Here is a 25,830-nt window from a genome sequence, read left to right as displayed (position 1 = left end):
AAAAAATTACTGACAATTAATTGATCTAGCACGATCCCATGAGCAGAGCAACCAAACAAGCCCAACAAGAATAACCGAATAACCAAAGAGTTTAGAGCTAGACTAATTAGATATATCTCGAATCGATCTAATTTACTGACATTGAAATTCTGGTTGCAAAATATCGCGTTCCAAGTGTGTAAAGATTCCGAGAAAGGCAATGGCCACACAACTAGCCGTACAATGGGAATTGACTATTGTGGCATAGATGTATGCAGATTTCGGATCTGCAACTAAAAAGTGATACATTCAAGGATCCAACTGCCTTGCCCGTTGTAAAGAAAAAGAAAGAAAAATGTTTCGGTCTATTTGTTTCTATTGTTCTTCACAATTTCAACTTCTTAAGCCCCCCGAACGATTAATTCCCACCTGGAATTAAGTCGATCGTGTAAACATTGACACAATAACGATTAAAAAAGCACGCGAAGCTCAGCACCAACTTTGTGTTTGCTCGTGTCATATTTGTCGAAGAGGCAGTAGCAACACCCAAATGTGGGCTGGTTCTCAGTAATGATGAATTTAAGGTTTTGAGCGATAAGACGATTGTTGCAAGAAAAAAAAAAAAATCCCCTAAATTGAAAAATTAGAAGGCGATGCTTTTACGACTATAAGGATCGTCAGCCGTTAATAAAGACCCTCTTTTTTTTTTTTGGTTGAAAACCCCAAATAATCCTCAATCACAATTATGAACACATTGTCAGTAACAGACAGCAAACTCTACCTCTTAAACCTTGATTAACTAAAATACTAAACCTAGATACACCCTCCCTAACTTCCCCACGCCTGCCGCACAAAAAATATATTTTTCGCCCTAAAAAAAAATTTGTAGGTCCCCAAAAACCCCCTTTTCCACAATTTAAACACGGCCAATTTCCTTATCGGTATACTTTATTCATTCCTTGTATATACTACTTCATTGCCATGGTAATTACCAGGAGATCGGCAGGGAATGGTTTGGTCCACCCTCAAGACGTGGAATTAGCCGAGAATGGGAAAGCGATTCAAGCGATACCAATCAAGCATCGAAGTAAATCAGAATCAATTACTTCTTCGAAGAAATCGCAATTTTCAGAAGGAGGCGTTCTTGAACCAAGCCAGAATCCACCCAAGAAAAAAGAAACACGAGGGCGTAAACGAAAGGATCAATTGCCTGATCCATTAGGAGCTCCACTTACACCTAAAGTTGAAACCAGGGGTCGAAAGAGAAAATTACCAATGGATGGTCCTACACCAAAAAGGGTACAAAACGATGCCAATTCACCTCCTGACGAGTCAAGAGACAACACTGTTCGTCGTCTTGTCAAACATGACATCAATCATTTGTTGACGGATGATACTCCTCCACCGCTTGTTATGCAAAATAGTGCGGAAAATTCGTCTGTGGTGGTAAGTAATGGACGCATACCCATAACATCAATTATATCCCAGAAAATAGATGGCTCGGGTGAGCAAGGCTTAAGTGCAGAGCCTTTAGCTTCAAGCGGCTCTTCCACTCTCTCAATGTCCACAGATACCACATTGAGCTCTATATCTTCTGATAAGAAGACCAAGAGAAGATATAGGGTAGATCGTGATAATATTAAGATCAACAAGCGAATCATGTCAAAAGATACCGAAGATGTTATTGCCATGTTCAAGAAGTTTGATGATGAGGTTCTCACCAACCCAGAAGCACGTCAACGACTACTTTCTCTTGGGTTTGAAACAAGGAAACGATACATTACCACATTCAAACATTATATCCGATTTTGCTGTAAGAAACAATTACACGACTTTTTCGTCACTGGTGAGTTGATGAAAGAGTTTTATGAAGAGCAATTTGCCCTTTCATCATCCAATAATCCCGTCATTAGGCTAAGAAAAATGGATCCGGCATTTTCTAAATTGCAGGAAATCAACTTTTTGGTCTATCATTTGAAAAATAAGGAAATCCCCAATAGGAATATAGCATTGGAATATTTGGTACTTAAAGAATTGGAAACCCAGGAGTTTGTAAATGGCAATTCAACTAAGTTATCTGGTGATGACGAGGATTCAAAACGCAAATCTCCAAGACGAGTTGTTGTCAGAAGACCACCAAAAGTTAAGAATGTTTCAGAAGAATCTTTAGAATCCCTGCAGTATAACGAGTTTTCAGATCAAGAAGAGGTTAAATTAGGTCCAGAACATGAGAAAAATATTCAACAATCACAAATAGGAGAAGAAATGTCATTTGTGACTACAATTGACTCTATACCTGCACAACTGCCACTAATTCAAACCGTTGACATGACTGCACTTCGTAACCAATTTAACAAGATGCGTAATGAGATCAATGAATCTCTACAGCACAAAATATCCGATGGGGAACTCAAATCAGAAATTGCTCGCAGCATCAATGAATCATTATCCAACTTTGAATTCTTGATTCACCCGGTAATATTAACCCCTCCTCCTATTATAGAAATGAACCATGATCTACACACTGTACATGAAATCTGTCAAGAATGGTTCACCAAAGAACCTTCAATTCAGACAAGACTAGCACGTTGGGGAAAAGGTTGGATTAGAGACCAGATTGACCATTCAACGTTCTTGGAACGTAAGGCAATTGTTGAATTTGTTGAAAGAATGAGTCGAGAATGTGGTGGCATTGATGTATTTGGTATTGCTACTGATGTTGATATGTATATTCGAGACAAGTCAATTTTAGAGGAGTTTATAAGTGAGATTGAATTAGATGTAGAGATGTTATTCAAGAAAATTATGACATATAGACAGATAAGAGGATAAGCTAGATACCCTTACTTGACAGCTTCTTGAAAGTAAGGGATGAATTAGTTACACTTGTGCTTGGCATCGACTTGGCAATAAGGTATGAACAAGGGGGGTTTCAAAGTTATATTATTTTGTTGGGTATATTGATACACAAATGCGGGGGGGAGAGGCTTGGGAATGATAGATCCGTATCGTTCGATTTTTATCACAGATTATCGTTTCGTACATAGGTTGCTACGGGGCGCAATTGCTTTGGTTTGTATAAATGTGTATTTATTAGATGAAAAAAAAAAAACTTTTTACGAGGTGTAGCTTTATTGTCCCCCTCGGCGCGGAGAAGAATAAAGATCCCCAGTATGCACTTTAACAGTAGATTGGTTTCTCCGGGAATGGTGAAGTCTTTCTGAAACTGCCAAGGAATACTAACAGGAAAAACTCCGAATATGGTATAGATTTTGTGGGAAATACATTATACGGCTGCATTAAAAAATAAAGAGAAAAAAAACAACTACCTGCATAAATAATATTCTAATATTTATGTTTCACTCAAGAACCACGAATTTCTTTCCTGTTTTTCCCGAAGAAAACGTTTGTTAACTTTGATGATAAGAAAGTGGGGACCTTTAAATCAGTGGGGTATATGGTTCATCTGTGGAGAGATCCACATTTTATGTGGTGTAGTTTTCGTGTAGTCTTTTCCTTGAAGAAAAAAAGTTGCTTTATTTGCAACCACATTATTTTTAATTGATGGAAGAAAAAAAATAAAATATTGGCAACCTTTGAAGTGAATTTGTTTCTTACCAGACAAACTTTATAAATACCCCGGTTAATACCAAGGAAAGAATTGGTACGTTAACGTAATAAATATACTAATATTAGGACTCTATAAAGACAAGCTCTCTTCTAAAAACCTCATAATGGGAAGGTGGTGCGTAGAGTAAGCATTCTAGTGTGTTCAATCTCAAGCATGCAAAGCTGCTTAAAATTTGTAATTTGTACAATTCGTGCACGGCGATAGTTACGATTGCTAGTACCACATCATAATGTGAAGCAATATGCCCGCCTTATACCGGAATATTCATTTGGTTTCTCCTCCTCACTCAATCGACATTTTAGTTTCATTATTAAGCTCATTCTGTACATGAATTGGTACAGTAGGGAGAGTAGAAGAAATTTCAAAAAGAATATTTTATTTTTCAATAATACTACACTTAAAATATATTTTTAGTTGGGATAAAGTAAAACTGGTACTAGTTTTTCTGCAAGATTGATACAAATGGGATCATAGCCAGGAGTTCCCTAGACCATCTAGTTATTTTGATTGGCAGTTAATGTGTAAGACACAATCTTTTTTTATGTGTGTACGTGTGTGTATGTTGATGTCACGGAAAGACATGTAGCCGAAGAAATCGAAACAATATAGTTTTTCTTGGAAAACCTTAATCGTTAAGAGATTCATGGAACTCAATTAAACAAGAGTAAAGGGACGTGTAGTTCTTGGCCTTTCTTTCACACACACGTGGTGCTTAGTTTGGTTTTGCTAAGTCTAGAGCTTTCTTGCATCAAGTCAAATAGATACCCGGGAGAAATTTGGAATTAACTTCATAGAATAGTCATATTGTTGTACCTATCAACTAAATAATTGACCTAGAGTCAATCTAGAAACAATTTCCAGAAAGGAGTTACTCAGTATTCCCCTCCGATAGTTTATCTTAAATATATGTAACGATAATGAATGTTCTTATCGCAGTAAGAGGACAGCGCTTATTTGAACAAGTCTAGATTCAAGTTATTACTAATGCCCCGAGTCCAGTGATGTCATTCTGCTCCCCTCTTTAGTACATCTCTCGGCTGTTTGCAAAACCCAATTGCTTCGCTGCGTGAAAAAAAAACAATGCATAAAGGACAATGATGTAACACTTCATAACCCGGAGTTCCAATTCATTAAGGAGGGGGGTGGATTTCAGTTCAAAACAAAATAAAGGAGGGGCAGGATCTTTGGCAAGTATCTCGTAGAAGGAGCGATAAGTCAAATGATTTTGTGGGGGAATAGACATATTACAGGGCGTAACCGTGCAAGTTTACCCCGTTTCATAATCAATTAAGCTTTTGGTGGGGCGCCCAGTTTATTAACACAGCCAACCTTTTGATTTATATCTTCCGAGATATACTGTAGAGTGAGTTATTTTCTGCTTACACTTTTCTTGCTACAATTCAAATCCAGGTTTTTCTCGTTAAATTCATGGCTTAGCTTGAAAAGAAAGATAAATAGCAGCCATACAAAGTTCAAATTACGGCAATAAAAAAAAACAACTTTTTTCATTCATTTTGGCACTCAGTATCGATTGTTGCAACAGATCCCATAGAGAATAAATTTTGGAAAGGCTAAAAATAAAACTGACAAAAGAAATGTTACTTGATAATTTAAGAGTTTGTGCAGAAACAAGAGTTAAAAAATAATTTATTTTTGTTGGCATTTTTTTGCGACAATAAGGAAGGAAGTATGAGGATAGTAATTTCTGGGGCAAGCGAAAGTACAATGGATTAAAAAATAACCAGAAAAGTAACACTGTCAGCTATATGGAATATGTTCAAACTTTTATCAGGTTAATATGTTCATACTTGCAAGAATTTCCAATATAAATAGCCCCAAGTTCTTCCCTCAATGAGGTTGCAACTTTTTTGTTTTTCATTTTCACTATCGAGTTCGATTGCTGGTCATAGATTCAAACTATAGCTCAAACAACAATGACTTCAAGTACTAGTAGTATTAATCCCTCTGAAGCTAGAGCGGAAGACAAGCATGTTATTCACCCACCTAGTTTTACGTCTGCTGCTATCAAAAAGTACTTTTCCACTAGATTCTCGTCGCTTTTTGTTAGCAGAGATGAATATGCCCACTACACCAGACTGGAAATTTTAAACCCATTCAAACCTTTGGTTGAGATGAACTTGCATCAATGGAAGTTTTTCCTTTTAGGGTTCTTGGCTTGGACTTGGGATGCTTTGGATTTCTTTACTGTTTCTTTAAACCTTCACAATATTGCTGAAAGTTTAGATGTAACTGTTAAGGATGTTTCTTGGGGTATTACTTTGGTTTTAATGTTGAGAACTGTTGGTGCTATTATCTTTGGTGCCCTTGGTGATACCAGGGGTAGAAAATTGCCTTATATGCTTAACTTGGCCTTGTTGGTTGTTATTCAAATTGGTACTGGGTTCGTCACTACATATCAACAATTTTTGGGTGTCAGAGCCTTATTTGGTGTTGCTATGGGTGGTATATTTGGTGTCTGTGCTGCTGAAGCTCTTAGTGATGCCCCAACTAAAGCAAGAGGTGTTCTTTCTGGTATCTTCCAAGAAGGTTATGCTTTCGGATACTTATTAGCTGTTGTCTTCCAAAGAGCTCTTGTTAACACCACTCCTCATGGATGGAGATCACTTTTCTGGTTCAGTGCTGGTCCACCTGTTCTTTTAATTATTTGGAGATACTTTACCCCAGAAACTGATGCTTATCAAATTCAGCAAGCCAGATTCAAAGAAGGTGCTATGGATAAATCATCCAAGGTTAAGGAATTCAAAGCTGAAGCCAAGGGTGCTATCAAACAATACTGGTTAATTATCATCTACTTGATTCTTATGATGACTGGTTTCAACTTCTCTTCCCATGGTTCACAAGATTTATATCCAACCATGTTGGTTAAGCAATACGGTTACAGTCCTAATCAATCCACTGTTGTTAACGTCTGTGCTAACTTGGGTGCTCTTACAGGTGGTATCATCATTGGTCACTTGTCAACCTTTATTGGTAGAAGAACTGCTATCTTGTGTGGTAATGTGATTACTTGTGCTTTTATTTATCCATGGGCATTCAAACCAATGTGGGTCACTGCTTTCTTTATGCAATTTGGTGTCCAAGGTTCTTGGTCGATTGTTCCTATTCATCTTTCTGAATTAACTCCACCACAATTCCGTGCTTTTGCTTCCGGTGTTTCTTACCAAATTGGTAACTTGATTTCTTCTGCCAGTGCTACTATCGAAGCTACTCTTGGTGAACGTTTCCCTATTGATGGTGAAAATGAAATCTACGACTATGGTAAGACTATGGCTATCTTTATGGCTGCTGTTATGATTTATTTGATGACTGTTATCTTCCTTGGTCCAGAAAATAGAGGCGCTGATTTGGCTGGTGAAAGAAAGCCTGAATATGTTGAAGAATCCGATGACAGTGAAGAAAAGGCTGATATCAAGGAAGTTGACAGCAAGGACAGTAAAGAACCTGGTATTAAGACTAAAGTTCAGGAAGTCTAAGTCTTCAGTATTGAAGCTAGTATATTTATTGTTTTGTTATCTTATTATTATTATTATAATGTTTTGTTTTCTAAAGTTATTTTGTAGTATAATTCCGCAATAGAACCGTATATTAACCAAAATATAATCAAGTTTACTTGCACAAGCGAGTATGCTACCAAGATATTTGGTATCAGATCAGAACCCAGAACAAACCACAAAACTGGTAAGGTATTCATCGTAGCTAGCTTCATGACATCGGTTGTTAGTGTCTTGATCAGGTCCCAAGTTTTGTGTAAGAAATATTCAGTCTTTTCATCACGTAAAAACTTCAAAACCATTTTAGGCGAGAATACATGTATCATTGATTACCCTTTTTTTTTAAGTGAAACTCTTGGCAAGATCAGATTAAATCTGCCTTCTTAAGTATCAATCAAGCATGGTTAGATCATATTTCAGGAGGTTTTTTTTTTTTTTTGGCAACTGTTTCTGATTTAGTTACCGTCTTGACTATTACTTACAAAATTTTGCAACTGCAATACTGTACACATATGCTTCATAGTGCACCTACAATATAGTTTAATTTGTGCAGCAATATAAGGTTTATCCTAATGTAAAACTTTATTTTCCCACTCAAATTAGCTTACTATTGCAGGGTAACTTTCATAAGCCAACTAGAAGGGCAGGGGGAGCGAGGCTTAAACTACAGCTTGCCTAGATGGAACCATATTTTTACTGTGATCGAGGAGGCATATTTTATAAAAAGCTGTCTACATAGATAAACAACAAATGAACAAAACATGAGTACTTTAAAACAATCTAATCCTTCTAATTATATAAGTGGCAACCACAGGACGATGATCTGAGAAATAGAAGCCCTTAAAGTAATTATGCAAAATACCAAATTGGCGCAATACAATATCATAATACCTATGATGATTCAACTTAAAATAATTAATTGATTCCGTTTCCACTTCATCGGATCTTGTGAAATAAGGAGACCAAATATAATCAATAATAGAGTCAGCCTCATGTTCCTTATTGAACCCAGTGAAGGTTGTAGAATGCCCGTACTCGTCATCCCAATTCACGAGTTTCCTCGCATCTTTAAACCCAGCCTTGGTGAGAATGTGGTATGGTTCATCCTTTGGTTCAGTGTTGAAATCACCACACAAGAACGAAGGATATGTATTGAAATTCTGCATTTTGTTAACAATCAATTTTGAACTCTCGCGTCTGGCAACTTTACCACGATGATCATAATGTGTATTGAATACGTTGATTTTCACCAATGGATTATGATACGACTGGAGGGTTATCATCGTGACTATACGTTCTAATGCTGCATCCCAGCCTCGACTGGGTTTCCAGGGTGTTTCACTAAGCCAGTATGTGGTGTTTTGTACCACACGCCATTCACTTTTTTTATACAATATTGGAGCATATTCTCCCCGGGTAATACCATCTGATCTTCCCACGCCATAATAGGTCCATTCATCGTGTTTGTTCAATTTGTCAAGGATATCGTTGAGTTGGTGGTGTAATACTTCTTGAAGGCAAACCACGTTGGCCTGGGCAGAAGAATGGAAATCCATAGAATTAATCAGTTGTACTCTTCTCTTTTTCCATGGTTGCTCGAATTCATCTGGATGATTACGGTTGTCATATCGGATGTTGTTGGTGTAGATCCGTACGGTCACTTCGGGACCAAGATGATGCGTAACTTTGTACCAACTGCAAAGAGCAAACAATAAGAGAATACATGGAAGGATAAATAGGCACATCATACGAAGTGGTTTGCGAGTACGGGGTGCAACCTGTACCAACAATGGAATGCGTTCGTCCGTCATGATGGTGTATCACTACGGATGTATATGACTTGCTATTTGATTACAATTTCAAATCAACTTCAAAAGGGGGTAATTGTGGGGGAAAACCCAAAAGGGGAAATAATATATTAAGCCGCACTAAACTACTTACATAACTATCCTACACTTTTCTCTTTCTAATATCCAGATCTACCGCTTGCACACTTGGTACAGACACATTGTCATTGATTTCTTCACTTATTATCTCAATACGATCTCTTTCTTCCTCATCGTCACTAACATCATACACTTTAACTCGATGTTGTTCCACTTCTTGTTCTTCTTCTTCACCACCAATAAATAAGAACGCTATTGTGCTCAATGTTCCTAGCACAATAGTTGTTCCTACTAAAACCACAAGCGTATAAAGGATGATTTTGAGTGTATTATTTTTAATTGCATACACTGGATCAAGTAATAATTCATCATATGTGTCTCTCAATTCCAAATATTGTTTAAGCCAGAATAATTTGATAAAGATGATGAATTGGTAAATGGTACTAACTTCAGGATCGCGAAGGAGTTCATCAAAGTTTCGAGGCGGTGGCAAGGGTTCATTCTTGATCTTTGGTTTGTTTTCCTGTTTATTGGCAAATTCTAATTCATGCTTGACTTTGAATGTCTTGTTGCCAATAAGTTCGGCATCAGCAATGGAATTCCCAACATAGATGTTATCGAACAAGATATTATTATCCATACTCCATAATTCAAATCCAATACCACCAATTGGACGGACTTTGCCTGGGGTTTGTTCGTCATGATACTCCGGATTAGGAATAGTTCTAGGATTCCACACACCCATGTAGTCAGGATTAACTATATCTTCAGGAAACCAAGGACCTACATAGTTAGGGTTAGGCACTAAAGGATGTGTCCATTTACCACACCCAGTTTCACATTTAGGATTGACAATAAGTGGAGGCTTCCATTCACCTTCCCAGCCACTGGGCTTGACTGCAGTTGGATCTTCGATGTAATATGGAGCATCTTCATCCCATTCCTCAGGCTTTGTAGCTTTAGGATCAGGGATTTTAGGATGAGCATGTTTTGCATCATAATCTTCGGGCTTAACTGCGTTTGGATCAGGAATGAAAAGACGATCATCCCAGTCTTCTGGTTTTTTGTCGTTTTCGTCAACAATTTCCTTGGGTGGGATAAGAGGGGGATTAAACAAGTTGGCGTTGTCTATCAAACTACCGGCTTTGGCTACTTCTCCATTGATTCTGATTTCAAATTTTTGATTAGCATGGATAATCAAAGTATATAATGTTGTCAAATCACCAGTTCGTGACATAGGAGTCTGTCTTAAAGCAAATTCTTGATCATTCCCATTGACAGCTTTCCGAAGTATGAAATGAACCTTATTTTCGCTACCACATTTGTCGGGACCGAACATAATCAGATAGCTAGTTTCTGAACCAAAGCGTAAGTAATCTCTGGCATCATCCAATAATTTGATATAAGCACCTCCACACTTTAATCCAGCCTGCAATTTAACTTCATATTGCACCACTAAATCACGACCATCATTGGAGATCACATGATCAAGTTTTCTGGCGATGGCATGATGTGCTGCTTTGGACTTTAATACAAGACCTAAATCATGTTCAAATCCTGGGTATACTATTGGCTCGGCCAATTCCCATTTACCTTTGTATGCCACTACTTCATCTCTTCCTTCGTCATACTTTTTGGCATTGGAAACATGCCATGGTGATGATTCAAGTCTGGAGTATACGAATTGTTCGAAAGTGGAGTCGGGTGAAAGAAGCGAATGGTCAAATGCTGTGAACTGTACTGAATATACTGTTGCTATAAGGTACGTTAATGCTAAAATCGAGAGCATTGTTTGATATGGTTAGATCCAGGGATAACAGAGAGTTATGAGGATTAGTAAGAGTTGAGGGAGGGTAACAAGTTTTTTCAACTCCCCCTAGAACCGCATAGAAAAAGTTGTCTAATATGCAGGCGTATTTTAAGAGTGTTTTCTATTGGCAGCCAAACACTAGAGGCAACCAAAGCATGTGAATAAGACAAGTGCTACTCTGCTTCAAAGTAAATGCTAAATTAAAATAGGAATTCACTTACAATATTGAAGTTGTTGATCAAAAATTCTATTAGTCCATCCTAATTTACACTACTATACAAAGGTTAAGCTTCTGCTTCATCCAACAAGGCAAATCTATTAGCAGAAGAAGCAATCTTTGGTTCTTCAGTCTTTTCAGAATCGCCTTCGTAGAACTGTCTAACATATTCATCTTCTTCTTCACGCTCAATCTGTTCCTGGGTCTTTTCTGGGGTAACATCATCATCATCATCATCCAAAATATTCAAAACGGCTGAATCGTTCACTACAATACTTTTGTTGATTTGATCCCATCCAGCTTTTCTAGTACTTTGAACATACTTTGCACGTTTAATACTGTTTTCAATCTTTCCTGATAAGACCCCACTTAATTTCTCGTTTCTTTCAACTTTATGTTTTAAACTGCTAGTCTTTTTCTTATTCTGGTGTTTCCTCACACGGGAATTTTCCATTTTCTTTGCAAGCAAGTTCTCATTCTTGATGGTTGTTCTAATAATGGTCTTTTTTAAATCTGGTTCAGCTTTAGGTACAGTCTCAAGGGACTTCTCCTCGTTGGTGAATTCAATCTCACCTCGTCTGGCAGCACGACTATGTTTGGAAACTACTACAGTTAGTACTCATTAATCCATAATATGTAAAAATGTATATACATACTCTTCTTGGCCATGGCTTATTTCGCTAATCGTATGCTGATGCCATCGCGTTAAATAAAAAAAAAAACTAACAATTTGTTTAAAAGGTAAATGACGTATGCGCATCACTTGATTCCTAATCAGGACAGAACAATGCGCTTACACAATATAAATATGCAAATTCTTCCACTTTTAAATAATGACCTCATAACAACACTCGCAATCACAATATGAATCTTGAAATTACCCCAAATTTGATCCCAGCCGTTCCATCAACTTCCACATCCAATCTGAGTCGACTGACTCCGAGGATAAAGTGGTATTTTTGACTTGGCGATTCCCCAAACGTTAGTTATTGAACTTGGTGATATTACAATCAAGGGTATCTTCCGAGATGAGGCCGTGGAGATTAAACTTGATAATGTGGAGGAGTTGGCAAATACCGTTTCTAACGAAATAATGGTTTCTCTTGCCGATTTGTTGGATTCGTTTGATATTTCGTCGATAGTATTTTTAATTTCAAGAAAGAGATTAGACACCGCCAAGCACTTGATTACAAGGTTGAATATGGTGTTTGAATGTGAGTTGAAGAGGGAGATGAAAGGTATGGATAATTATGAGTGGATTTGTTTGGTGTGCAAGATATAGCATCCACGATTTACTCCGGAAATATTAATGATATAGAATGTAAATGAGTTTTTAGCTTATGCTTTTATTTAAATATACAAACAGGAAAAAATTCATTCTGGTACTGGAGTTCCTGCTATAGGAGTGCTAGTTCCAATTGCGGGAGTTCCATTGGTTGCACTTGCACCTGTACTCTGTTTAACAGCAGCGATATATTCACTGCATGCTCGGTCAATAGCCACTTCTAAAACTTCCAAACACGCATTCAACTCTCGAGCCACTCGCTCTTTCACCTTTTCACTGGCTTTAACTACTTCTATTTGTTCCAATTTCGCCATTGCTTTTGTTTTTAACTCTGTTATTCCCGTTTTACTATTCTTTAAACTGGTGAATAGTTTACGTAATTGACCAGGGTTGTTCCCACGCAAGAACAATCCCCAGAAATGAGAAAGAAATTCTGTGGTGGTGATATTGTAACCTATGATTTCTTGGGATATTTCCTTCGGAACAATGTTTGTTCCTCTATTATCTATCAGTTTATAATTTCGGAAATTGTGTTTCGTTAGTGTGGTGATTTCATTGGAAGAGCGTTCAATATCGGCAGTTTTACCATTGTATGTGTCTGTCAAATCAACTCGAGGTGATGTGAATTGGTTTTTAAGGTATTCTGATAATTGTAATGCAGTAACATCGGCCTGGGAGGTATGCTGGGCTGAATGAGTGGTTAGGTTTGGATCAATGTTGAGTTTAACATATTCTTGGGAAGTAATATCATTCAAATCATGGAGGTTGAGTTCTTCGTCATATTCATGGAATTCCACTGAAGATAATCCCTTGAATTCTGGCTTTTCTTTTTCTTGTTCCTCTGGTTCGGCCACTGACATCATCTTGGATGACAACTTATTCATATTTCTCATTAATACAACCATTTCATTCTCACCAGTAGTCTTTGAAGCAGTAGTATCATCATATCTCATGGTAAAATCAGGCTTATTCCCCAATTTCTGAGAATTATCCTCTTCATTCCCCAATAAATCCAAAAACTTATGTACCGACACATCTTGCCTTTTTCTATTCTCCTCTTCAGCATCATTATCAACTTCCATCACACTTCCCTTTCTCTTTCTTGTGTCATCCGCATATAAATACTTATCTAACACGACGTCCCCTCTGATATTTCCCAAATTGATCTTATCACCACGTAATCTCCTAAACAACTTCGAATTGAAAAATCGTGACCAAAATTCACCCTCATTGAATTTATGAGGAACTAAATCATCAAACGCCAATTTAATCACAGGATATATCTCAAAAATTTCGTTAATCATTTCTCGTGTGACATTGACATTGACTTGATTATCACTGGTGGCCACTGGCTTGATTGTCGATAGCACATTATATGGACCTCGATGTTGGGAGATTGTTAATGCAAAGGTTCGTAATTGGGGGATTCTCAGGGACCAAAAGATTGTCGGTGATAGATTCAAGGTTATGACGGTTTTTGTGAATGTGTCACGAAGGGTTTTATCTTCATAAAGGAGTTTTTGTTGCAAGGCAAGGTTTTTAAGAAGAGCTGCATCAGAAAGATCGACCACTGTGGCTGCGGGAACTGCTGCAGTGGAAGTACTAGCAGCCGCAGAAGTACTGGCGCTACCGGTGGGTGTAGTTGTGCTTGGGGTGCCGCCAGCTGATGATGCTGGTGGAGTTGCTGTTGCCGAAACTGGCGTTGCTTCAACTCTGGTTCTACTTCTGGCAACAATTGCCTGCAATGAATCCTTGACATTATTCATAGTGGGTCGATTACTAAATGTGAATTTCACAGGCACTTCCTCTCCGTTATCGTCCTTGTACACGATTTTCAAAATCATCTTCGGACTAGTCTCTTTGGTTGATTGAAGGTTAGTGAGGGAGTTCAAAGGGATTGACAAGGTCTTGTCAGCTTCTATCGCCTTCCATTCTAGAATCAGCGGAGCTAGATCTTCTCTGATATAGACCATCCCTCCGACTTTGTCGACGGAGCACGCCCCTCTTACAATATCCATGGTGTGGTTGTAAAGAGAGAAGGTGAAGGTTGAAGTACAACATTTTCAATTTTATGCAGGAAAAAAAAATCGGACTATGAATGAGCAAAAAAAAAAACTGTCGACTGTCAGAACTACAAGGGAGAAGAAGCAGAGACTGTTTATCAAGCGATGTTGCAAAGTTTCAAGAGAGTCCATACTCCGCTTCGCATAGCCACTATTGGTTTAAGATGTGTTCATACCACACCGCTCTTATTCAACCAACAACCAATTGCCACTGCACCTCAAGGAGTCAGGAGACCCCCGGTATCAATTGACCGTCCTTTGCCTGATCCATTTGAAAAAAAGAGACAAAACCGTCGTTACTTCTGGGTTTACTTCGTGGGAGTTTCGTTGATGTGTGGATTGATTTTCAATTATGAAAAAACTGGTTCTCCTATAATAACTTCGACATTTTATTTCTTGCGAAGATCATCAATTGCCCGTACTCATTTAGGTGATGAAATTTCGTATACCAGCAGATGGCCTTGGATTGTTGGTCCTTTGAATACCGTCAAGGGGAATATTGATATCAAGTTTGGTGTTAAGGGTGAGAAAGGTACCGGTGAAATTAGATTACGAGCTACCAGACCAAACAAAGCAGTTCCTTTTGAAATTGGGGAATTTAGTTTGGTTGTAGATGATCAAGTTTATGATTTGACAAAAGATCCAGAGATTGAATTTTTGATTTAAGAGAAGTAGTAATGTGACTTGTAAATAGGTTTGACAAGATTAGATATAAAAATAATTTATATGGTAACGTAAAAAAAAAAAAAATAGATTCTGTTGCAAGGTGATGCAGATCAATCTAGCAACTATATGTAGAAGAAGACACGATACCTCGGGAGATGTATGCACTAGGGTATATACGATTGTGGCTAATATTGATCACAATGAAGAGAATGTAGATAATAGAAATTAAGGTTGCTGGATCAAAAGAACCTCCGGTGGGGGAGTGGGGGGTAAAAATCAAGGGGTTGTTAGCGGAGACACATAGTAAAGAGAGGGTCTGTGTCTTTGCACTTACTTGGAATTGACGTGCCCAGCGGAAAAATGTAACAATTAGATTTCCAAAAATAGAATTTTTTCTTCAAGGACGTAAAACTGCAAGAAGAAAAAATGTTCGAGATGTGTGGGTTTTATTGGCAGGCACTACTGACACACAAAACCACAATACAAAGAAAGAATAAATTATTACCGCAATCCAGAGGCTTTTCCCAGTTTAGAAAAAAAATTCCCCTTCACTGTATAGAAGGAGCCGAAGAATCAGAAAAAAAAAACTTGACAGAAGAGAAAGAAACACTTCTTTTATTGCTTCAACGATTTTTTTTTTTTAAAAAAAAACTTAAAACTTTAACCCTTGATACATCTCCATTCGTTTATCCAGAATTTCATACTCGGTGTCAACCAAAGATTTCTCGAGAAACAGCCCATCTTTAAAGTTAAGCTCTTACATACCAAGAGTCATATATCCGCAGATCACCCACTCCCAGGGATATTGCATTACTATTCCTCGAGAATTTCAGCATACATATAAACAAATACACACTCACACACTCACTCACACATATGGCCAACTCGCAATCATTAGCCGTGGGGCTCGCAGTTGGTATCCCTTCGTTTTTAATCATAGTTGTTGTGGTTGTATTTTGGTACCGTAATAACAAGAAACAAACAAAAGAAGATTTAGAAGTTGATGCTATTGACTTGGAATTACGAGAAGATCAATCGTTCCGACAATTCCATGAAGAGTTGCATCAACCATATGTCAAAGAAAAAGCCAGCAGCACATTAATATATGAAAAAGCTGTTGTTGAATCGGGATCTTCTGCTAGCGAAGTAAGTCCTAATCAAACTAAACCTACTGCTTATGACTTCTATGAAACTTTTATTCCCATGTTACCACCAAACCAACCATACACTAATAACAACACTCATAAAACCCATACACCTCGAGCATCATCTACAGATTTAATTAATGTTCCTACAAGTCCCGATGTATCCGTAAGTGAAACATCTTCTACGATTGATATATTGGCTAAACAACTTCATCAACCCGAGTTTTTCGAAAAATTACCCAGTAAAGCTGCTAAAATCCAATTGAAACCAAGAAACCCCATGGTACAAAGTAATAATTCAAGTACCGATATGATCAATAATTATTTGGTTAGTGAAACCAGAGGAATTAATGATCATTTCACTTATGAAGCTACTGCCGTCGATATAGCGAACGAACGAAGAGAGCAAGGAAGTGAGTGAGCAAGTGCACTGCATACACCATACGCTCACATTCACATATGCTAACACTCGCACAGGTCAATGGGAAAAACACTGGATGTTTTTTGGTTACTCTTTTGGTGGTTGTAAATTTTTCTGTTTATTTCAGTTCCTACTGTTTATTTTTTTTTCTTGTAGTTTGATTTAAGTTAATATAGAATTTAAAAGGTATATTTTTTTCTTTGCATCTATTGCCACCCAAACAATGTTCTTCTTTCGTAGATACGCTACTTACAAGCGATTCAATGGGAATACGTCAAGTAGTAGTTACAACTACTTGCAAGTATTAACTTCCCGTAAAGTGGCGTATTTCGCTGCTGGTTCAATTGGATTCTACGTATACAACCTTCATGAAGCTCCATACACCCATCGAAAAAGATTCATATGGATTCCTTATTCCTTAGAAGAGAAGGCTGGTGATTATTCATACCAGCAAATCAAAGAACAATACCAACACCAAATCTTGCCACCTTCACATCCATTGTATCGTCGTATTCTGAGTATTATGAATAAGCTCCTAGATGTCGCTTTAACAGGGGAAAACTCAGAAGTGCCTAATGCACAACTACAACATTTGCGTAACCTTAAATGGGAAATCAATGTGGTTGCCAGTGAAAAAGATCCTCCCAATGCATTTATCTTACCCAATGGGAAGATCTTTATATTCAGTTCTATCATACCAATATGTCAAGATGATAATGGATTAGCCACGGTATTATCCCATGAATTATCACATCAATTGGCACAGCATTCCCTGGAACAATTAAGTTATAAACCAATATATACCTTGTTGTCCATATTGCTCTGCACTATAACCGGTGTTCCCGCCGTACGCGAGTTGTTAACCTTAGGGTTCTCCTTGCCAGCATCAAGGGAAATGGAATCGGAAGCAGATAGAATAGGATGTGAGCTAATGGCACGGGCATGTTTTAATCCAGAAAGCTCTATTGGCTTTTGGCAAAGAATGAGTCAAGTTGAAGCACAAGCTGGAAAAAGTTGGGAAGGTTTAAACCAATGGCTTTCTACTCACCCGGCTACTAGTAAACGTATCCATGATATTCAAAGTTGGATGCCGGAATTAAATCTGATTAGAGATTCAGCTGGATGTAATCATTATTATGATTTCCAACAAGGTGTGAGAAATTTCTTTAAATACTAAACTGTTGCATAGAAGTTTTTTTTTTTTCTTTCCAGGTTTGTCTTAGTTGGGGGGTGCTTGTATATATACTTATAAATTGTAATAAAATGTATCAATCTAATCGAGCCAAGGCTGGGTGTATGTTGCAGTCACGAGCCCAGGCTCTAATTGTCTATTGTTTACTATTTACAGGTCTATACAGATTTATTACGCTCCTCAAATAACTTACTATTGAGCACATCAGGAACATCATTTATAACCAAAACTTTTGGTTTAAACCAAGTCAAAGGACTTACTTCTATATGCATATGAAAATCTTCATGTTCACTTTTAGCAACTTGTCTTAAATACACAGTCACTACACCAAGTCTCTTTCTTGTTTCAACATCTCTAACAGAATAAAATGGCATGGACATTTTGATGAATTTGACTAATTCCCCATCCACGTCTACCTCACTCGTAATCCAAGTTTCCACTTCGGTAGGGAATATATGCATTGAAAACTGATCATCGTGTACAAACAACTCACTCACATCATCACTAGTCTCGGCCACATGTTCAATAACTCGCTGTTCAACAACATCAACAATCTGTCGAGTTAGACAATCATACTCGTTTTCAATCCCGCTCAATACATTCTCGACTTTTGTTTCGTCATATCTTTCAAATCGAACTACCCCGGATTGCTCTGCTCTTGTGGAATTATTCAAATACAACCAGTGACGCCACCGTTTATACCCAAAGTAGTAACCTATAGTTAATGGAGGTAAACATGCAATGACCGTGTTTGGATGAAGGGACTTTATACTAAGGGCAACTGTTCCTAATCCTGTAAAGAATTTGAATTTATATGGAATGAGATTATTCCATAGCACCAATGGATATGTTTTGTTGATAATATAGGACGATCTGGGCGGTAGTGTGTACACCCTAAGAGCCTTGAATCGGAGCATTACTGTCTACTTATATATCTTGATCTGAAAGAGACAAAGAAAAAAAAAATGCCAATTTTTTACGACCAACTTTCTTACATCATGGCAAAAGCACAATTGGGTACATCCAAATATCAAGCCAAGAAGCTCAAAGCAGCAGGGTTACAAAAGCTTAAATACTACTGTCAATTATGTCAGAAACAATGTCGAGATGCTAATGGATTTAAAAACCATTTGGCATCGCCATCACATATGGGAAGGATATCAAACATACAATCCCTGGGAGAAGCCAAAACACTCGTAGACACATATTCAAGTCAGTTTCAACTGGATTTCATAAATCTACTTCGTATTAACCATGGAACTAAGAAGATTAATGCAAATAGGTTCTACCAGGAGTATATTCAATCTAAAGATCACATTCATATGAACAGTACCCGATGGAATAGTTTGACTTCATTTGTGAAGTATTTGGGTAAGAATGGGATAGTACGGGTGGAAAATCCCAATGAAGAAGAATTCAATCTTGAAATAAGGTTGATTGATCAATCACAACAACAAGTTAAGGAATCTCGAGAGAAGGAAATAAAGAATGATGAGGAGTTAACTGTAAAGTTATTGAATCAAAAGATAAAACAAGGAAAAGAGAAGGATTTGGAGTCTAATGCATCACATTCACCACCGCCGCCACCACCGGTAACTGCTGTGGTTCTGGGACCAGTTAAACTTTCCCTTAAGTCGAAAAAGAAACTGGTAGCTCCTAAACTTACATCGATATTTAATCAAGAGTAAATTCATTCTATACAGCCATTTAGAAACATTATAGCTCGTACAAGACCAGGAATTAGAACGAAAATTTATGAATTTATAGATAATAAATTTTGTTGTATCATACGGTGAACTACAAAGTAGATTAATTTAAAGTTATATTTATTAGGAAATTATAGCTAGTGAGGAAGTAAAAGTTCGGTAGAAGTATCTAACTAAAGGAGCCTAAAGTGTACCTGGATATTAGATTGAGGAGGAACAAATTAAACGTAGAAGTATCTCAATCAGGAGCCAGGACGTATAACTTAACCAATCATCATAAGCAACATATTTATAGCAACTATGATAGAACCAGCAATAGCAGTTATTGCATAAAGTTTGTTTGGATCATTCTGTAGTGTTGAGCAACTCAAGAAGTGATAGTGCCTGAAATTTATTGGCAAGAAAAGACGATTTGTTGGGATATTTATAGTTGGGCAATTATGTCTGAATTATACCAATGTAGCCGGTTAATATTCTATGACTCATCTTATGTTTATGTTTTTTGAATGAATAACTACAAAACCAACCCCTTGAACATCCAACTTGCTGCGAAACTGAAAAGTAAACAAACATTAGTCACTGCAAAAAAAAAAAAAACACTTATGAAATGTCAACATTAACAATGCATCCAAGATTAAAATTAATGCAAAATTAACTCTAAGGGATAATAGGCTCTATGTAGAGGGTAAAGTAAACATTAGTCATTGCTACAGCAGTAATTACATTATGGTAGGTATTAGTCATAGTAAGGTAATTAGATACAAGTCCACAATTTAACCATCTCCGCTATAAATTTGTTAGAGTGGACTTACTCGCATAATTCATTGAAACATTACTAATAATCAACAATGATATTAGAAGAAACAGCTTTTGAATCTTTGAACGGTATTTACATCAACCCCAAGGATCAGTCCAAACGTGATAAGATTTCACAGGATACAGTATATACTTTCATGCTAGAATTGGTTAACATGAACTATATATTGGATAAACCAGTAATTGATGAATTATGCAAGTTATCAGCTGATAAAGGTGGTAAATTCTTAAAGCAACAGCTATTGATGGTCAAGAAACATTTGGGGGCACATGTTAAACATGAACCATTCTATCCTAATTTCCCACAGCAAGTTATGGATGCCTCTCATTTGGAATTATTCATATATGCTATAACACACTATTTCTCGTGTGGGAATTGGAAACCGGTATTTATTAAGGAGAAGCGTGTGGAAATTAATGAGAAGAACCCAGTTGTGAACTTACACTTGGTATCTTTGGATGAGTTGAAAGAGTACTTTGTGAAGTTGGTCAATTCAAAGACTGGTATTCCCGTTAAACATGATGCTTTCATTGTTGATGGTGTTAGAAGAAATTGGATTAAAACTTATCAGTCTACTTACTCAGAAATTCCATTCCGAGAAACTTCATGTAAACTTGCTGTGGAATGCTTAAAGCAAGGAAAAGATATTGGTTATTTTGTCAAAACAACTACTGATGTGTTAAGAATAATGGCTGTTTATTCAAACCAAAAACCTGACTTGACCAAAGTTGTCAAATTCACTTCTATGAAAAGAAAAGAGAGAAGGGTCTTGATTCAATTGTTGGAAAAAGTGATTAATATAGAAGATGTCAAGCGTCATACCACAATCTGGATTAGAGCATTTCATTGTCTTCACGTTGGCGAGTATGGTGGTAAAGTTAATGAGATCGCCACAAGGTTTAGATCTGAGAAAAATGTTCCTACAAAGAACACGCCTTTGTGTAAGGCAATTGAAAATAAGGACACGGATTCAGCAATACGGATCCTCAAGAATCTTCCCTCAATGTTTGCTAGATGTTTAGATAAGCTATTACGGGATTCCCCAGATGATAAGAAAATATTGTCAGAATTCTCCATGATTGCTGTTGGGGTTGAATCTAAAGTCTTACTACAAGCATTGGGCCACTTCAAGGGAAGTAATAAGATAGAAAAACGGTCAGTATTTGCTAAACTGAATTTAATGATGTTTGAAAGAAAGGAAAATCAAAGCGAATTGACAACTGAAACTGCCAACATGGTTATTGATACCCTTCGACAAGCATTAGTTGAAAAATATAAAGCTTTGAACCATTTCAATGAGAACCTGAAAGTTTATATCACTAAAGAAGCTGAAGGTATTTTACTTCCCATGCAGATCTATACCGGAAGTGATTCCAACAAGAGAGCAATAGCTCGAGGCTCAAGATTGATGACGGATGAATGTGACATGGACAAAAATGTCATTCGGTTCTTTGTACATTGGATAGGCAAAATCGTTGATCTTGGAGCAGTATTTATCAAAGAAGACATGGAAACAACAAAGTTTATAAACTATACTCATTTGAAAGAAGAATTCGCTGTTCATTCTGGAGATATAATCAATGCCCCTGCCCCCAAGGGAGCAAGTGAATTCATCGATATTTATATAAACCAAGCCTTGAAACTGGGATATAGATATGTCGAAATGAATGTACGGCTGTACCTGGGACCTAAATTTAGTCAACTTCAACAATGCTTTGCTGGTTATATGATGAGAAAAGAACAACAAGCAGGAGAAATATTTGAACCTTCGACGGTAAAGGTGAAAATGGATTTGACTTGTGAAGCCACTGATATTAATCCATTTATGTTTGATTTGAAAACCAGAGAAATGATATGGTTGGACATCCCATCCCACCCTAAAGTTTTCTGGTTGAATGATCTTAATCGTAATATCAACCAAACGAAGGAGATATTAAAGGCGTGCCTTGACTTACCGTTGATCAAAGTGAATATGAAAGAGTTGTTGGAATTGCATGTGGAAGCTGGTTCTGCTACAATTGTTGAAAACCGTGAAGATTCAAATTTTGTTGTTGGATTAGGTGAAGGAGATTTGGATCTTTATGATTTTGCAACCATAAATTCCAAGTGGATTTAGATATGTGTATATGATATAATGTAATATTAGAAACTACTAAATTATCTATGTTTTAGCTAATATTGGGACTGAAATATTTAAAAGCTGGGTTTTCCATCGACTGTATATGTCGAAGCTTTATCCAGGGTGAGTACTATTGTTTGAATAACAATAAAGTCCTGGTAGAACAGCAAGATGTGTGTTCTCATGAAGTTGTCTTTTGTCATTACCTCTTGTTGTGAGAATCGGGCTTGTTGTGCAACACAATAAGGACTTTGGAAGGAAAACAATCCAAAGTTTGCATTGTGAAACATCATCTTAGAAATGATGTTGAAATATTTTGAAGGCACACCAACTTGTGTTTGTGTACTTTGTTTTGAATATGTCTAAAAAGACATTAGTCATGTCTATTCTAATGTTATATAGATATAAATGATACGTTCTATAAAAGTTCTGGGTAAAGTAATTTCAGTGGTTATACTCTTTCATAAGACAACACATAAACATCTCTTGAAGTCAACTCGGTATAAGGGCCATTCAAACTTCCATTAGGAATATTTGATTGAACATTCTCATCATCAAACAAACACCAAAATGGATGATACATATTATCAATATTCAGCAGATTGACATTGACGGATTTGTTGACCACTGAAGTATAATGACCACTCTTCAAATTCCCAAAATGGTTAATCAAACCTGAAAGTTTGTATACTATTTCATGGCCGTTGTTATTGAATTTAAGTAGTAATGGATACTTAATGACCGTATCTAGTTTATCTGTTAAGTTATACATTGAAAATCTTGATAAATGGATAAACAATATCTGTGGTAATTTAACAAATGTAAGACTTTTAGTTGACACGGTTGTTATTTGTTTTCCATTGGTCTTGTTAGGCTTGGTCTTTTTACCTAATTGGAAAATCCCGGATTTTTTGTTCACAAACACGGGGTGGTTATCTAATTTATGCCCAATTTCTCCATTACATCTTGGGCAATGCCATGCATTATCCCCAGAAAGTACTTCATCTTGGGTGTAATATCTTAAACAGTCAGTCAAATCAACCATTTGCTTATTTCTGATTCTTGGTATAGGTAACGACAAAATGCTGAATGAAGAATAACTAATCAGTTCATAGGAACATTTGGTACAAGTTAATTTATTCTGTAAATGACCTTGGAATAAATCATGGATAGGTGATGTCCCCTCATGTTTGATCAATGAATTACACCAATGTAAATATTCATTCTTGTCCTTAACATTTATATTAATTTTCCATTTGCGAATATAGTCTTCTAAATCGTATCCCAGAACTTGCTTATTGGCAAACTCATCATGAAGTCTTTCTAATATGAATAGTAAAAACTCCTGCGCGTCCTGTTGTTCATGAGGAATATTGAAATCTGGCTTTAACAATGAACATATTCTAATGAATTTGGTAGGAGATATTGATAAACCACCATTTTGTTGAAAAGTACGTAATAGGCCAGATATCGCATCAGCTAACAATACCGAATTCTTATTGTGGGAATTGGGATGGGCTAAAACTGAAAGATATTTTGGATCTCTAATGAATTTTTGAAACCCTTGAAGGAAAATCGATTTGAATGAATGTATCCCAAATAAGATTTGTACCGTTGAGTTAATATAACATGATGATCCAAAATTACGTAATCCACACACGGAAAGTTGGTGTAAAACATCGACCTTAGGAGTAACCACTTGTGGTGGAGGTATTTGAGGTAATGGTGCTTGTGGTCCTTGCTGGTAAGTTAAACTAGGTTGAGTATATGAATGTCTAATTCCTGGTGTTGCACCATTGTGATAATTGGTGAATTTAGCATGGGCAGGTTGTTGTCTCGATTGGTAGTGTTGTTGTTGTTGTTGTTGTTGTTGATAATAATTATTCTGGATCTGAGGAACCTGGGGGATCTCAGATCTAGGACGAGAATATCCATTGTGATTTACCTGTGGCAATGGTACAGATTCTTGATTTGTTGGGTATGGAATTGTTGGACTTAATGCAGGAGAAGTATATCTTTTCAGTATCTGTTGTTGTTGTTGTGGAATAGTAAGAGGTTGTGGTTGGGGAGAAAATGATCTTGATTGTAAAGTCTGAGTCGTGGGTGTCAACCCAGGTGGTAATTGTTTAGGTACTGGTGGAGGAGAAGATGCTCCTGCTGGGGCCTGAGGAGGTGCCGGAGATGATGATGGTTCTGATGGTTGTTCTGGTGTAAAATTTTTCATATCTAACGAAGGGTATCGCTGTTTAAAATCTAATTCTTCAGTTGATAAATTGTATCCTTGAACATACGGAGGCGGAGTTTCAAATTCAGACTCACTGTTGCTTACTGGTTGTTGTTGTGGTTGTTGTTGTGGTGGTTCTGGTGGCTGTTGCTGTTCCTGTTGATCCTTCTCTTTTAAGTACTCTATATAGTCATTCAACCAAGTATAAAGCTCGTCGATATCGAAACTTAACAATTTCTTTTCTGACAAATACCGTTTCACATAGAATTGTAATTTGTTTGAGCTTATTGAATAGATCCCGTTTGAGAAATAAACTTCATGATTGTAAAATGCAAAGATATTGAGATAAATGATGAAATCAGTTTCATTGGTCTCAATAAAAGAATCAAACCCTTGGAAATGTATCATGATAAAACTGTTGATGAAGTAGTTGAAGATCAAATATCCCCTGGTGTATGTCTTTATACCATGAAGATTCTGTTTAGGGTCCAATGAACTTATTTCACTACTTGATTTCTCATACAACAACTCACAATAGTCAATTAAGTCAAACAACGATTTATTAACTAACGTATGATCAAGTTGTAAATTACGAAACTCATAGTTGATAAGTTTCGTATAATAATGCAGAAGTTCAGCAGGAGTGGCTGGTGGTTCGTTAATATCTCCCATGATCTTAGGTGGGCCTAATGACACACGATGATGGCCAACACCTACTGTGTGTGCTGGCGGTGGTGGTGGGGTTTCTTGTGGTGGTAGTCTCGGTGGTGACGGTAGCTTATGTTCTTCGTATTCCCCATTTATCGTGACATATGCTTGGTTCATATTGGATATATCTATATATTGATGCTACTAATGAAAGAACTGTGGGTGCTTTTATCTTATATTGTGGTAATGACCATATGAACCTGAAACCTGATCTATTGAGGCAATGCTGTCTGATTTAGATTTGTTTTAGCGAGAAGGAAAAAAAAAAAAAGAACGTCATTTATCAACTCTAGACTTATCCTGCATTGCGGAGAACAAACCTTTTTCACATTAAATCTAGACAATTGTAGGCTCTTGTATTGAGTAATTATGTAAGAAGTATAGTCAATCACTCCTGGGAAGAGTGTGTCACCTGTTGTTAGTCGCGCGTAGTCAAAAGCAACCAGGTG

General features: G+C 37.0%; 13 protein-coding genes across 13 annotated transcripts; 7 read left to right on the top strand and 6 right to left on the bottom strand. All coding sequences in view use genetic code 12, as the record gives it.

Annotated features, from left to right (window-relative positions):
- Window positions 1–944: 944 nt before the first annotated feature.
- Window positions 945–3,078, top strand: SPAPADRAFT_64742 (uncharacterized protein; the record flags this gene model as incomplete). Its single annotated transcript, XM_007372999.1, has 1 exon — window positions 945–3,078. One exon carries the CDS (start codon window positions 961–963, stop codon window positions 2,809–2,811), a length of 1,851 nt encoding a protein of 616 aa, XP_007373061.1.
- Window positions 3,079–5,544: 2,466 nt separating this feature from the next.
- Window positions 5,545–7,142, top strand: JEN2 (Jen2p; the record flags this gene model as incomplete). The annotated part of the gene is made up of 1 exon (XM_007372998.1): window positions 5,545–7,142. One exon carries the CDS (start codon window positions 5,545–5,547, stop codon window positions 7,102–7,104), a length of 1,560 nt encoding a protein of 519 aa, XP_007373060.1.
- A 678-nt stretch (window positions 7,143–7,820) lies between these two features.
- On the bottom strand, window positions 7,821–8,971 carry SPAPADRAFT_58854 (uncharacterized protein; the record flags this gene model as incomplete). The annotated part of the gene is made up of 1 exon (XM_007372997.1): window positions 7,821–8,971. One exon carries the CDS (start codon window positions 8,931–8,933, stop codon window positions 7,893–7,895), a length of 1,041 nt encoding a protein of 346 aa, XP_007373059.1.
- A 55-nt stretch (window positions 8,972–9,026) lies between these two features.
- Window positions 9,027–10,826, bottom strand: SPAPADRAFT_58853 (calnexin; the record flags this gene model as incomplete). The annotated part of the gene is made up of 1 exon (XM_007372996.1): window positions 9,027–10,826. The coding sequence occupies one exon, from the start codon at window positions 10,795–10,797 to the stop codon at window positions 9,073–9,075; it is 1,725 nt and encodes a 574-aa protein (XP_007373058.1).
- A 276-nt stretch (window positions 10,827–11,102) lies between these two features.
- Window positions 11,103–11,704, bottom strand: ECM1 (Ecm1p; the record flags this gene model as incomplete). The annotated part of the gene is made up of 2 exons (XM_007372995.1): window positions 11,103–11,638; window positions 11,692–11,704. 2 exons carry the CDS (start codon window positions 11,702–11,704, stop codon window positions 11,103–11,105), a joined length of 549 nt encoding a protein of 182 aa, XP_007373057.1.
- A 705-nt stretch (window positions 11,705–12,409) lies between these two features.
- On the bottom strand, window positions 12,410–14,338 carry SPAPADRAFT_48618 (TFIIH/NER complex subunit; the record flags this gene model as incomplete). Its single annotated transcript, XM_007372994.1, has 1 exon — window positions 12,410–14,338. One exon carries the CDS (start codon window positions 14,336–14,338, stop codon window positions 12,410–12,412), a length of 1,929 nt encoding a protein of 642 aa, XP_007373056.1.
- Window positions 14,339–14,466: 128 nt separating this feature from the next.
- SPAPADRAFT_58851 (uncharacterized protein) lies at window positions 14,467–15,161 on the top strand (the record flags this gene model as incomplete). Its single annotated transcript, XM_007372993.1, has 1 exon — window positions 14,467–15,161. One exon carries the CDS (start codon window positions 14,489–14,491, stop codon window positions 15,047–15,049), a length of 561 nt encoding a protein of 186 aa, XP_007373055.1.
- A 764-nt stretch (window positions 15,162–15,925) lies between these two features.
- On the top strand, window positions 15,926–16,615 carry SPAPADRAFT_58850 (uncharacterized protein; the record flags this gene model as incomplete). Its single annotated transcript, XM_007372992.1, has 1 exon — window positions 15,926–16,615. The coding sequence occupies one exon, from the start codon at window positions 15,926–15,928 to the stop codon at window positions 16,613–16,615; it is 690 nt and encodes a 229-aa protein (XP_007373054.1).
- Window positions 16,616–16,838: 223 nt separating this feature from the next.
- On the top strand, window positions 16,839–17,792 carry SPAPADRAFT_53830 (metalloendopeptidase; the record flags this gene model as incomplete). Its single annotated transcript, XM_007372991.1, has 1 exon — window positions 16,839–17,792. The coding sequence occupies one exon, from the start codon at window positions 16,839–16,841 to the stop codon at window positions 17,790–17,792; it is 954 nt and encodes a 317-aa protein (XP_007373053.1).
- A 173-nt stretch (window positions 17,793–17,965) lies between these two features.
- Window positions 17,966–18,724, bottom strand: GOA1 (Goa1p; the record flags this gene model as incomplete). The annotated part of the gene is made up of 1 exon (XM_007372990.1): window positions 17,966–18,724. The coding sequence occupies one exon, from the start codon at window positions 18,722–18,724 to the stop codon at window positions 17,966–17,968; it is 759 nt and encodes a 252-aa protein (XP_007373052.1).
- An 81-nt stretch (window positions 18,725–18,805) lies between these two features.
- SPAPADRAFT_53829 (uncharacterized protein) lies at window positions 18,806–19,495 on the top strand (the record flags this gene model as incomplete). The annotated part of the gene is made up of 1 exon (XM_007372989.1): window positions 18,806–19,495. The coding sequence occupies one exon, from the start codon at window positions 18,806–18,808 to the stop codon at window positions 19,493–19,495; it is 690 nt and encodes a 229-aa protein (XP_007373051.1).
- An 834-nt stretch (window positions 19,496–20,329) lies between these two features.
- SPAPADRAFT_58847 (uncharacterized protein) lies at window positions 20,330–24,472 on the top strand (the record flags this gene model as incomplete). Its single annotated transcript, XM_007372988.1, has 1 exon — window positions 20,330–24,472. The coding sequence occupies one exon, from the start codon at window positions 20,362–20,364 to the stop codon at window positions 22,444–22,446; it is 2,085 nt and encodes a 694-aa protein (XP_007373050.1).
- SPAPADRAFT_131459 (ubiquitin-specific protease) lies at window positions 22,901–25,345 on the bottom strand (the record flags this gene model as incomplete). Its single annotated transcript, XM_007372987.1, has 1 exon — window positions 22,901–25,345. The coding sequence occupies one exon, from the start codon at window positions 25,343–25,345 to the stop codon at window positions 22,901–22,903; it is 2,445 nt and encodes an 814-aa protein (XP_007373049.1).
- Window positions 25,346–25,830: the final 485 nt, after the last annotated feature.

This window comes from Spathaspora passalidarum (assembly GCF_000223485.1).
Source record: "Spathaspora passalidarum NRRL Y-27907 unplaced genomic scaffold SPAPAscaffold_1, whole genome shotgun sequence".
NCBI lineage: Eukaryota > Fungi > Ascomycota > Pichiomycetes > Serinales > Debaryomycetaceae > Spathaspora > Spathaspora passalidarum.
The sequence above is the reverse complement of the archived record's forward strand: the minus strand, read 5'-3'. Positions and strand labels throughout refer to the sequence as shown.